The sequence below is a fragment of the Botrytis porri genome (assembly GCF_014898465.1).
Source record: "Botrytis porri strain MUCL 3234 chromosome Unknown BPOR_010, whole genome shotgun sequence".
Classification (NCBI taxonomy): domain Eukaryota; kingdom Fungi; phylum Ascomycota; class Leotiomycetes; order Helotiales; family Sclerotiniaceae; genus Botrytis; species Botrytis porri.
Genome location: NW_024066084.1, coordinates 971840 through 984444, shown reverse-complemented (window position 1 = coordinate 984444; position 12605 = coordinate 971840). Strand labels below are relative to the sequence as shown.

General features: G+C 44.1%; 3 protein-coding genes across 3 annotated transcripts; 2 read left to right on the top strand and 1 right to left on the bottom strand.

The window, feature by feature from the left end:
- Positions 1-2033: 2033 nt before the first annotated feature.
- Positions 2034-6555, top strand: EAF01_007742 (uncharacterized protein; the record flags this gene model as incomplete). The annotated part of the gene is made up of 3 exons (XM_038915998.1): positions 2034-2276; positions 2336-4365; positions 4419-6555. The coding sequence occupies 3 exons, from the start codon at positions 2034-2036 to the stop codon at positions 6553-6555; spliced, it is 4410 nt and encodes a 1469-aa protein (XP_038768469.1).
- Positions 6556-7861: 1306 nt separating this feature from the next.
- Positions 7862-10524, top strand: EAF01_007741 (uncharacterized protein). The gene is made up of 5 exons (XM_038915997.1): positions 7862-8323; positions 8510-8878; positions 8964-9345; positions 9412-9546; positions 9602-10524. The coding sequence occupies exons 1-5, from the start codon at positions 8117-8119 to the stop codon at positions 10318-10320; spliced, it is 1812 nt and encodes a 603-aa protein (XP_038768468.1). The 5' UTR covers positions 7862-8116; the 3' UTR covers positions 10321-10524.
- Positions 10525-11568: 1044 nt separating this feature from the next.
- Positions 11569-12605, bottom strand: EAF01_007740 (uncharacterized protein; the record flags this gene model as incomplete). The annotated part of the gene is made up of 5 exons (XM_038915996.1): positions 11569-11763; positions 11858-12085; positions 12145-12192; positions 12246-12369; positions 12595-12605. The coding sequence occupies 5 exons, from the start codon at positions 12603-12605 to the stop codon at positions 11569-11571; spliced, it is 606 nt and encodes a 201-aa protein (XP_038768467.1).

The window sequence follows — 12605 nt, the reverse complement described above, 5'->3', positions numbered from 1 at the left end:
AATCGATCAATGGACGTGAGCTGTTTGCAAGGTGTGGGGCTATAAGATAAGATTAGCCTAGCATCAGTGATAAAAAGGGTGCGAACACTTGAAATTTTCAACACAATCGTCATACTTTGCAACTGCTGGATGTCATGTTGAAGTCGAAGTGTTTCTCAAGTCCAATTTTGTAGAGTCAATTGTGCAGAGTCATGTTCTCCAGCCAGATCAGATATCCAGATTCGATTAATGTTCCAAATCAAGCTGGATTTTCAAGATGACATTGATACCTCGGACGAATATGCCCAGGGCTACATGCCAGCGAGGTTGATATTCAGATTCTTCGACAAAACACCTGTTGGACATGTTCGAAGATCATGACTGGGCTGTGGTGATATGGTTCCAACCAGTGAGACACTATGTCTCCCCAGATTGGCCGGGATGTCATGGGGAAAAGGGGTAAGATTTGCTTGGGTAGGTTAGGTGGAGATGCAAAGGTGTCACCGCTTTTAGCCACTCGGCCCTACGCCTTATGGAAGCTTTAAATTTGACAAAGATGGATTTTGGCTTGATGCAAGTTCGATGACAGAGATTTCACTAGTGCAGGGGTAATTTTCCTATCAGACACTTGTTATCGAGTATCTCAATCGTCTCATGCCTCAACCCACGTCATATCAACTTTTTCATAATTATACACCGTACCTATACCATAGAGGTCAAGTCGAGAGTCATCATGACTTTAAGATCTGGGAGATGTATATGGTACCATTCTCTTATCGCACTTGACTTGATTGACGTGGACGGACTGTACACCCGATGCACAAGTCAAGCTCCGAAAATGTACAGTACAAAGCAATGAGACTAGTAGGTAAAGATAAACTTCTCAGCCCTATGTAATGCGATGATGAAATCCAAATCTGTATGGATAATAAGTTGAGACGATGATGATGATGATGCTCGTCTCACAGGAAGGTGAACTGTGCACTGCATGAGACGATCCTGACCGGGATAAGTCGAGATAAGTTATAACCCATCAATCCATGATAGTGATAGTAAGAAGAAGAAAACAAGTATTGAAGAAATCACAAAGATTAGATAGAATGCAAGAGCCCAAAGGGGGAAAAGGGGGGACAAATTGCAAAACAATACGGAAGAATCTTCAACAGTTGCAATACCCAAGTTGGACCTGCCAAAGTGTAGCAAGTATAGGTATATGGATATACATACAAGGCATGTGTGTGTGTGTGTGTGTGTGTGCGTGTATATATATGTTATCTTCTTATCTCATACAATGGGAAGAATATCGATAGATACCACCATACATATACGTGGATCATACCGAATTGTTGGTACCCCTTCCTATCTTCTCCGATGGAGTAATTGATATCTTGGTATCTTTGTTGAGGTGTCCACGGGTGTGTAGGAAGAATTCTGTGTCCTTTATTATAAGTTACGATCACATACAAAAAGAATTATGATTACAGAAATTACCCAGGTAGGTAATTATAACAATAAAATAGAAATCCTTGAGAAGTATGATTGAAGTGATGGAGAAGACTGAGGTAAAAGATAAAAGTAATCTTGGTGCACCATTCTTTCTTTTATCAGAAATGTAGATCCACTGTTCTAGAAATGGGAACCGAAAGAAGATGCGCTAAAGTAGATAAAGGTTAGTTCATATCGGCAAGTAGGAGAATCGTTCGAGGGAAATCGCACCTCAATAAATCGTCCTGTCTTGTTTCATTCAGTAGCCGTACGAAATACATACTCATACACAATAATTCGACAATCAACTGCGAATCCGATAAATTCATTGGAAACATTATCAGCGAGGCTATTGAAACTGCCTTTATTCTTGATAGCATAAAGTTGTCAATTGTTTCTTTCGACATCTGCCAAGATTCAATCCATTCTTTTCCAGAGCGCGCATCATTCTTCAATCCCCCCCTCCACAATTCGACGACCTTCACCTACTCTCCAAAACTCACGATTCAAAAACGCAACCACATCACGCATAATAAAGTCGCATGGTCGATCGCATGTGAGCCTACACGATGTCGACTGCTACCGACCAGGTAGTTGTTCCCAGTGAGGGCGAGCACTCTACGATTCCGCAGGGTCTGGCTTCGCCACCAGAAAGCAACAACACTATCAGGACCGATCCATCAAGCGACTCAGAATTATCAGATCTAGAGTTCACAGCAGACGAGCCAGTTGAACCAGAACATTGGGAAGATGATGGCAGAGTCCCTGTTTTCATGCCGACCATGGCTCAGTTCAAGGACTTTAATCTCTTCGTAAGTCAACAATCTCCCCAAAGTCCCCTTGGGGCGTATGCTAATGCGACGATATCTAGATGGATAAAGTCAATAAATATGGTATGAAATCTGGTATTGTCAAGGTTATCCCGCCACCCGAATGGAAAGCTGCCCTTCCGCCGCTCGACGACGCTATAAAAACGATTAGAGTGAAGGATCCGATTAAGCAAGATATCATGGGTCAGAGTGGAACATACCGACAAGCTAACATTCTCCATCAACGTTCCTACAATCTTCCACAATGGCGACAGTTGTGCGACCAAAGCGAACATCAACCTCCTGCCAAGAGAGGTGAAAGAAGAGCCAATGTCGAAAAGGTTAAAGCTACAACAAGAGCGAAAGGCTCAACAACGGGAGGAAAACGAAAGCCAGGCCGACCGTCCAGACTTAAGACAAATGCCACTGTCGATTCAGAAGATGGAACTCCAGATCGTTTACCAACTCCAATATCTCCAAAAACCGAAGGCGATTCATCGTCCGTCAAGCAAGAAGTAAACGAGGATGATACGCCTGTCAAGTCAAGGGGGGGAAGACAGCCTAAAGCCATATCTGTTTCATCTCGGCGTAAAAATAATCGCCGTGGTGAAGCAGGCGTAGTAGACGAAGCCGCGTTTGAGAACTTCAAATACGAGCTAGAGGGTGAAGATTACTCGGCAGAGAGATGTGAAGAATTAGAACGACACTATTGGCGTACCCTCACATATGCTCCACCACTTTATGGAGCGGATATGATGGGATCATTGTTCGATGATAGAACGACTGAATGGAACCTTGGAAAGTTACCCAATATACTTGATCATTTGGGCGGGCAGATTCCTGGTGTCAACACTGCATATCTTTACTTGGGCATGTGGAAGGCTACATTTGCCTGGCATTTGGAGGATGTCGACCTTTACAGTATCAATTATCTCCACTTTGGCGCACCGAAGCAATGGTACAGTATCTCTCAGGGGGATGCACGACGATTTGAAGCTGCGATGAAAAACATCTGGCCAGCTGATGCTAAAGCTTGTAGCGAATTCCTTCGTCACAAAACATTCTTGATATCACCTCAGCACTTGTTGTCAAACTATAACATTAAGGTCAACAAAATTGTCCACCGACCAGGAGAGTTTGTGATTACTTTTCCATATGGATATCATTCTGGATACAATCTCGGGTACAATTGCGCCGAGGCGGTTAACTTTGGTTTACCATCTTGGCTTGAATATGGAAAGGTGGCTAAGAAGTGCGACTGTGATCAAGCTCAAGACAGCGTTTGGATTAATGTTCGGGATCTAGAACGCAAGATGAATGGCGAAGAGACTGAATATGAAACCGACTTTGACGAGGATGAAGAAGAAGAGGAAGAGGACGAAAATGAAACAACAGATCTTCTCACTCCCCCTGACAGCAGCGGCGACGCGAAGATTAAAACCAAGACACAACGTAAGAGAAAGCGTGTCAAGAGCGAGTCGGACGAGCAGCAAAATGTGAAAAGAATTCGAATGCGCATCAAAGCACCGGTCATCGAACCGTGCGTCTTGTGTCCCAACGACATTCCTTCCGAGCCTCTACTCCCAACCGAGGATGGTAAACAGGCACATCGTATGTGTGCTCAGTACATTCCAGAAACGATCGTTGAAGAAGCAGATAAGAAAGAAGTGGTTACAGGCATTAAGGAGATTTCCAAAGCTCGATTTGACCTGAAGTGCAACTATTGCCGCTCGAAGAAAGGTGCATGCTTTCAATGCTCCAAGAAGAAGTGTACAAGAGCATATCATGCGACCTGCGCAGCAGCAGCAGGCGTCTTTGTTGAGCAAGGTGAAATCCCAGTGTTTGGAGAGGATGGTACTGAGTACAAAGAGTGGGGCATCGAATTTAGTTGTCGTTTCCATCGCATCAAACGCGATAAGAGGCTGGACAGCGAGTCTCTCGAGGAAGATGATCGCATTCGCAATGGTGCCAAGGAGCTGAAACTTGGCGAAGTCTGTCAAATGCAGTTTTACAAGGGCGACATATTTGCAGGTACCATCATCGAGAATCGGAGAGATGAAGAGACAGTGCTTGTTGATATTCTGCCTCGTGGGTTCGTAGACATCTTTTACCCTTTTCTTATGATCTTGCTAACCCTTCTATTAGTGACCGCGTTGAAGTCGAATACAAATGGATTCTCATTCCCGACGCATCATTCTTCACTCTCGCCAAGCCATCCGAGAAAGCAATCCCCTTGCCAAAATCTCGCATTGAGGCAGCGTCGCTCAACACCACCAAACGTCAACTTGATGATATTCCAAGAGCTGAAGATCCATTTGTCAAGGGCTTTACGTGGGCAGAGTTTAATACAGAGAGTATCGCTCGCAATGCGGCACAGGTCAAATTGGATTTGAGCAAGGAGAACCAAGTTTGGTATTATCTCGGAAAGAACTCCACAGAGGCTAGGGCACAATTCACGGAAGACCTAAAGATTCAGAGACACAATCCTAAAGGCCATTTCCTTGATACAATTCCTAAACCAGCTACAGCTGTGCCACGTACATCATACGCAGCCTCATATCCTACATCCACAAACAAATTTTCAGCAACCACGACAAAGATGCCCATCGCCAACACTTCCAACATAGGCCCGGGGATACAGGCACTACAGAAGATGGCCGCTACCAAACTTGTGAATCAACCGGCACCCTCTGGAACTTCCGCGCCTTTTGTTGCGAGGTCAGAGAAACCATATGTGTATAAGCCTCGTAAATCTGAAGATGGTTATCACAGCGGTCTGATTGATGCGCAATCATACCAATCTCAGCAAGCTTTCTTGCGACAGTCAGCGGCTTCTAGACCTGTCCAAGTACCTGCAGTTGGTCTCAACTTTGGTACTGATCCCAGGTTTCAAAACAACTCGGCGTCTCCTGCGCCCTCTTCTACGACTCCTCCTGCAACCACTTCTACGAATCAATCTGCGGTTGTTCCCCCGAGAGCCGCTTATACACCAAATAATAGCTATGCTCCACAAGTTAGTTACCCTCCACAGGTCAATTACGCACCACAAGTTAAGTATGCTCCACCGCGCCAGCCTCATCAAGCAGCTACACCACGTCAATCTCAAACGACTGCTAGTCCACTGGCTCCACCTAATACAAATTATCGACCAACTCAGTCTTTGGCGAAAGGAAACAATCCTTTCAGCAGTAGAGCAGCTGCCCCTAAAATGGGAAATGTTTTTGCGAAGTATCTCTACTTGCAGATCGAGCATAACCGCTCACCCATGGAATACAAGAGTCCCTACAGGGAAGGTGGAGGATTCATGAATGGTTACCAAGGCAATTGGACAGAGCATCTCAAGAAGACACTATTTGCAAAATCAGGATCATCTACAGCATCACCCCCAACCTCAATTTCTTCCTATACTGGGGGCGTTGGCAGGAAAACATCTTATTCTACTTCCTATACCCCCCAATCTTCTCGCGGTTCCTATTCCTCCAATGGGTCCCAAATAAATTCCCCGGCAGCTTCATCTGCAAGACCAAGCTATGCTTCACCTTCCATACCTAGACATCAGCAAACGCCAACACAACAGGTTACGCTTAAGCTGTATGACACCAATCAATGGGAAAGGAAAGACTCGCCTTTGCACCCAGCTATTCGGAAAGAGTATAGTTCGATGTTTCACAATCACCACGTGCCGCAGCCACAAGATCAACAACAAACTTCTCAGCAGCAAGGTCACCAGCAGCACAGTCACAAAACTCACAGTTCTACTCAGTATCAAAATTCATCTTATCTTCCACCTGGTAGTCAAGGCTCTCCCGCGCAGTATGGATTCGCGTCTCAAGCGCCAAAAACGGCTGAGTCCGAGCAAGCTCAGCAACTTCAGGAACCTCAGAAGTCCCAACAACTCCAACCTCCGCAACCTCAAATTACGCCTCAAGCTGCACAGGAGACTGGCCAGAATCCATTATCACAGCCTCAACCGGTTGTAAAAGCTACTCTCGTTACTCCTCCCCCGTATTCTCCTCCTCTTGCCCAGCGAGAACCAAGTCAGCAACCGATCAATGTTTCGCATCAGTCTCAGGTCCCACCTCAACCTCCTCAGCAGGAAGCAAAGCCCATCTACCCTCATCAACAATATTTCCAGAACCTTAATGCTTCGCAGGTACAGCCACAATCTTTTGCTCCTCCCCCGCAAACCCACGACTTACCAGACGTGCCTATTGACTCAGAGTCTTTGATTGAAGACATGCTGAAGAATTTGAGGAAGGTCACGACAAGTACGACTAAGTAGGAGGATGGTATTTCGAGAAATCTTTTTAATATGATAACATTCCAATCAAATTAGCTCAAGGGGCGTAATGTGGGGAAACTTTGATGTTCATTGATGTGTTTAATGATGATTCTTGGGGGCGTACATAATACCAAATCCTAAGATGAGGATGGATCGTTTGGCGTTTAAGGATATTTGGGACAAGGGGGTGATGAGGTGTTTGTTTGGGTTCTCGTCCGGGTTTGTTCATGTTATAGTTCTTCCAATTCTTCCAATTTAGTTCATGAATTCTAGCAAGTTCTCGTTCAACGCAGTATCTGCATTTGGACAGGTTTCCTTCTCTTACCTCTGGAAAATCAGATCAGTATTCACAAACTATCATGATATTAGTGAGAACTACTGGATTGTTAGGATGCATTTTGTTTTCATTCACGTTCTTTCCTGATGTACAAGCGAAGTCAATCAAAGCAAAGCAGAGAAAAGCATGGCATCATTAAACAGATAGGCGACATCAAGTCAATTTCAGATAGGAGATGGAAAGCATGTAAGAGGAAACGGGATGCAATTGTACACTAGTTTACGCAGGTTATAGGAGGAAATGATGATGATATGTGTGTTATAATTAACAGTTGGTATTCTGGGAAAATGTCTTGATATGTAAATTTGCTAATATATGACTTGACTTGAAGATATTTCGGTAAGCGATAAACTTGGTTGTTGACCGCTCATTCTACAATACCGATACTTATGGGATAGTCATATATATATATATACCTCTAAATACATATAGACAGAAATACATTTTGAATTGAAATGAATTTATTGACAGTTTTACATTGTAATCATATCTATACGAGGGCTCTAGAGGACCCTCGCTAGTAATGCTGGCACCCATTGACAAATTGTTCAATCATACTACAAAAAGTTGAGAACATAATCTAAGGACAGCATCTTTCCGTTTTCCCCGGCGTCTGGGGCGGAGTCTAGTCCGTCGATCACGCATAGACCCGGCACTTGCGTTGGCACGGGACTTCGGTACATTTCTATCTGGGGATAGATAGGTACCTAGGCTAGTACACAAATGTTCTGAAACGTAGGGAAGATGAGTACAAGATACATATACTATCACGATACACATATGCTAGTGTCGGACAGAAGTCAGAATACGGAACCAGGAATTCAAGGGTCCGATGTGTATAATCTGGGGAAAAAGCGACGTGCAAAAATGGGCAGTGGCTGATGGGGCGCGGGAAAGAGTGAGGAGTGGGGGGCGAGGAGTGACATGTGGGATGTAAAATGTGAGTTATGACTTATAACGGGAAAGTATATAAGGTACTTGTGCTTCCCTACTTGTTCAACGTTGAGCACAACTTGTTCTACAAGAAAGGAACGAGCCAAATAATCTTCTCTACTAATCTTTTGCCCATTGGATAGCCCAAGGTTTTCTATAAACTTCTGAGACATACTCCAAGATCATCCTTCACGCCGCCAGGAAATTGCAATAGCCTACTTTAGCACTTTACAATTCTCCAATCACCATATATAATACCCTCTTACTTATCATTTCCTCTCTTTACGAACAATGGCACCTATAGCTCCTCAAACCGTCGATATCATCTTCGCTGGTGGCGGCACAGCTGCCTGTGTCTGCGCTGGTCGTCTAGCCAAAGCAAATCCAGATTTGCGAATTGTGCTTGTCGAAGGCGGCAAGAATAATTTCCAAGATCCAAGTATTACTACTCCGGCTGTATATTTGTCTCATTTGGCCCCAGAAAGTAAGACGGCTTTGGTATGTTATCTCGTTTTTTCTTTCTGTTTTTGAGGGCCCAGTGTTTCCGACAATTTGGACTGCAATTCATATGAAAATTCTAGTTTCGAGATTGTGAAGAAGGACCTAGACATTTGGAAACTCTATCAGGAGCCGAAGATGGAAGAAGGAGAACGATAGTAATCTACACATACTGACATAAAACAGTTCTACAAAGGTCAACCTTCCCAGCACCTCAACAATCGCTCCCCAATTATCCCAGCCGGGGGTCTCCTCGGTGGCGGCTCGTCCATAAATTTCATGATGTACACGCGAGCTCAATCTATTGATTTCGATTCTTGGGATACAGAAGGATGGACCGGAAAAGACATGCTTGAAATGTGTAAGAAATTGGAAACATTTCATCCTACCGGAAAGGGATTTGACAAAGAGAACCATGGATATGAGGGACCTGTGAATGTGAGCGATGGTGGATATCAGGGGAAGAGTGTTGATACCTTTATGGAGACGATAAAGGGAATGGGATATAGAGAGATTGCGGATTTGCAGGATGGAGAGGAGTGTGGAGGGTTTAGTGTGAGTTTGCTTTGCCTTTTACATTACATTTTCTATGTTATATCTTCTTTTCTTTCAAAATATTGACATCACCTCCTTTCTATAGAGATGGCAACGCTACGTCTCTCCAGAGGGCAAACGCCAAGATGCAGCACACACTTATATCCACCCACTCCTCCAATCATCTTCATATCCAAATCTTAAAATCCTCCCCGAATCGAAAGTCGTACGTGTGCTTTTTGATTCCTCTACACCTCCCCGAGCAACAGGTATAGAATACATACCCAATGAAGACCATCAACCTTTCATTGCACTTAGTAAAGCAATTCCACACACAATCAGAGCAGAGAAGTTAGTGGTTGTGAGTGCAGGAGCCTTGGGGACACCGCAGGTCTTGGAGAGGAGTGGGGTAGGCAGGAGAGAGGTGCTTGAGAAATGTGGAGTAGAGGTTGTTAATGAATTAGATGGGGTAGGCGAGTCATATCAAGGTGAGCAGAGTTTATACAATCCCACGGTTCTTTCAAGGATAGTGACTAATTATATCTCGTGACTAGATCATCATTTACTTTTGTACCCTTACAAAACATCACTCGATGATTCTGAAACCATAGATAACATTTTGAGTGGAAGGAAAGATTTCGTCAAATCTCTTGGAACCAAAGACCCTCAGCTGGGCTGGAATGCAGTTGGTAAGTCCCATAACAACTCCAAGTCTTGCCTTCAAAACCTGACATAGCCCCCTAGACGTATGCAGCAAACTCCGTCCGACTGCCTCCGAAGTCGAAGCTCTCGGCACCGACTTTGTCTCAGACTGGGACCGAGACTTCGCTCCCTATCCCACAAAACCTCTCATGCTCTGTGGTGTCGTGAATGCCTTTCTAGCAGACCCAACGCTTGTCGATCCAGGCCAATACATAACCATGGCCACCTACACTGCCTACCCCTATTCACGTGGTTCCATCCACATCACATCTTCCACTGACGTACAAAATGGCTATGAATTTGACGCGGGATTTTTAAATCATCCAAGCGATTTAAAGAAGCAGCTTTGGGCATATAAAATGCAACGAGAAATATGTAGAAGACTTCCCTACTACCGAGGAGAATTGGAACTGGGACATCCAAAATTTGGTAAGAAGTCTGCGGCTGCATTGTGTAACGGAGCAATTGAAGGAAAAATAAAGGATATCGAATATAGCGCAGAAGATGATGCACTTATTGAAGATTGGATCAGAGATAATCTGAATACAACATGGCACTCGATAGGAACATGTGCGATGAAGCCGAAAGAAAAAGGGGGCGTGGTAGATAAATATCTAAATGTGTATGGGACGCAGGGATTGAAGATTTGCGATTTAAGTATGGTTCCGGAAAATGTGGGTGCAAATACCAATAATACTGCCTTGGCAGTGGGAGAGAAGGCAGCTGTCATTATTGGGAAGGAGTTGGGAATCGAGGTTTGAGGTTTGAGGTTTGCGTTTTACGGAATGTGTGGGGGAGTGAGGAGTTGGGATGGATGGGTTTTAGGACGCGAGTAAAGTAATCGAATGGGATGTTAAAACCAGATGGGACTTGCCTTTATGGCTTCTCATTGTGCGTTATTATGATCAATGAGATGCTGCGCTAGAAGTAAATCTATCTAAATGATTAAATACTATGCATACCTTTACATATTATCCCCAGTCGGAATCAAAACCAACAAAACTCCTACAGAGTACATGTAAGTTTCACTTCCCCTAAATCCACACACCTATAAATGAAATCCAGAATCTCCATCTCGGAGTTCATACACTTACCTACAAAGGTATGAAAATGTATGTATACATACAACAAAAAACCTAAATATCAAACCACGAGCCAATCTCCCACAGACACTTATCCATCACTATTACTTATCACTACCAACTAATCACCAATCATAAGCTTGGGCTATTTGCCTCCCTACTACAAATAGTACGTACCTGTGTAAGTGCATGTAAAGTACCCCCTTTAAATCCAACCCCGTACACAGCACAGCGCTTCGGCATTGTGCATCCATCCAAACATCTAACCATACAAATCTCCCCCCCTCTAAACTTGAAACAAACTTATTTGCTCTCTCACAGTCACCAACAAACTCATTTAAACCAAGCACTGAGATTGAGATTACTTCACATTTCACATCATGTCATATCATATCAGATTAACATCAAGATCAAGATAAACCCCACATATCATGCAATACAATACAAAGCCCATGTCTCGCGGAAAAAGTCTCAAATATTGCCTTGCCTGTCATAATAAAATGTAAAAAGAATCTCGATACCATCAATAAGTAGCGTCGAAAAATAAGGTTCAGACCCAAAAAAAGGAAAACCGTGCATCAATCAATAAAAAAGGAAATAAAAACAATGACAAGATCCATTCCCCGAAATTCCTCCCATTTCACGCCAAATGTTTCACAACTGGGTTATGTTCCCTCCGTCCATCAGCCATTAAAGTTGTCTATTTCCCCTCTTCCTTCCTTAGCGTCATCGGTGCAAAGATTTGCTATGTGATTTTGCTGCGATGCTTTGCGAGCGGAGGCAGCGAAAGACAGACGAAATACAGAGGCCGATCCAAGGGACCATCAGTCTAATGCGGATAATAAAAGGGAAGCAGAAATTCGTGACGTTCTAGGTTCTTCAATAACCTAGATCAAGTGCGACCGATCGACAAATAACACCATCCATCTAACAACATCCACCAGCAGACCCCGATTGTACTCCTTGTCCCTGCCCGACTTGTACCGCTGGCTTATTGTTCGCGGTAGTTGTGCCAATTCGCTCCTTGATCTGGCGTGCCATGGTCAAGAAAGCTTGCTCGACGTTGCTGGCATTCTTGGCAGAAGTCTCGAGGAATGGGATGCCGAGACTGTCAGCAAATTCCTAAAACAATGCATGTTAGTCGCAATTTTGGAAGAAATCTAGATAGACCCTAAACAGGGGGTTCAGATGGTTGAGAACATGTGATGATATGTACCTTTGCGACGGTATAGTCGACAACCTTCTTGTCGGACATATCGCTCTTGTTGCCCACGAGCAACTTGTTTACGCCCTCTGTTGCGTATCTGTCGATCTCCTGTAGCCATTGCTTGACGTTGTTGAACGAGTCCATATCGGTCACATCGTAAACAACGCAAATACCGTGAGCACCTCGGTAATACGAGGATGTGATGGTACGGAAACGCTCTTGTCCAGCGGTATCCCACTATGAAGCAAAACTATCAGTAAGATACTTCCACATCATTCACTTTCAGGTCTCCTTACAATTTGTAATTTGACGGTCTTGCCGTCCAACTCGATCGTGCGGATTTTCTACCTCGCCATCAGCAAACAACACTCTGTAACCCAGAAACCGGAGCACCCACGAAATCAACACCGATGGTCGAGATGTAACTCTCGGTGTAAGTATCATCTGCAAATCGCAACAACAGACAGGACTTTCCTACACCGGAGTCACCGATAAGGAGGAGCTTGAACAGGTAATCGTATCTATTAAGTTCGTCAGTCGGAGTCCGTTCAGGATATACATGTTGACGTGGACCACTCGAGTGTACTCTGTGCGATGGTAATGGCATCTTTATGATGAGGGGTAGATATGATGTACTCTGCAAATAGAATGATCAGTATTGGGTCTCGGGAGATATAGTGTAGATGGTGGTTTCTTTGAAGTTGATGAAAGGATGACGTTTGATCTGAGGGGTTTCAACTTACTACTCGGGATTCAT

Bases quoted from the DNA above. Each gene is read 5' to 3' on its own strand.
- EAF01_007741 (XM_038915997.1), top strand. From the start codon at position 8,117: ATGGCACCTATAGCTCCTCAAACCGTCGATATCATCTTCGCTGGTGGC. The intron at 8,879-8,963 runs GTGAGTTTGCTT...TCCTTTCTATAG, and splicing joins AGGAGTGTGGAGGGTTTAGT to AGATGGCAACGCTACGTCTC. The intron at 9,346-9,411 runs GTGAGCAGAGTT...TCTCGTGACTAG, and splicing joins GGTAGGCGAGTCATATCAAG to ATCATCATTTACTTTTGTAC.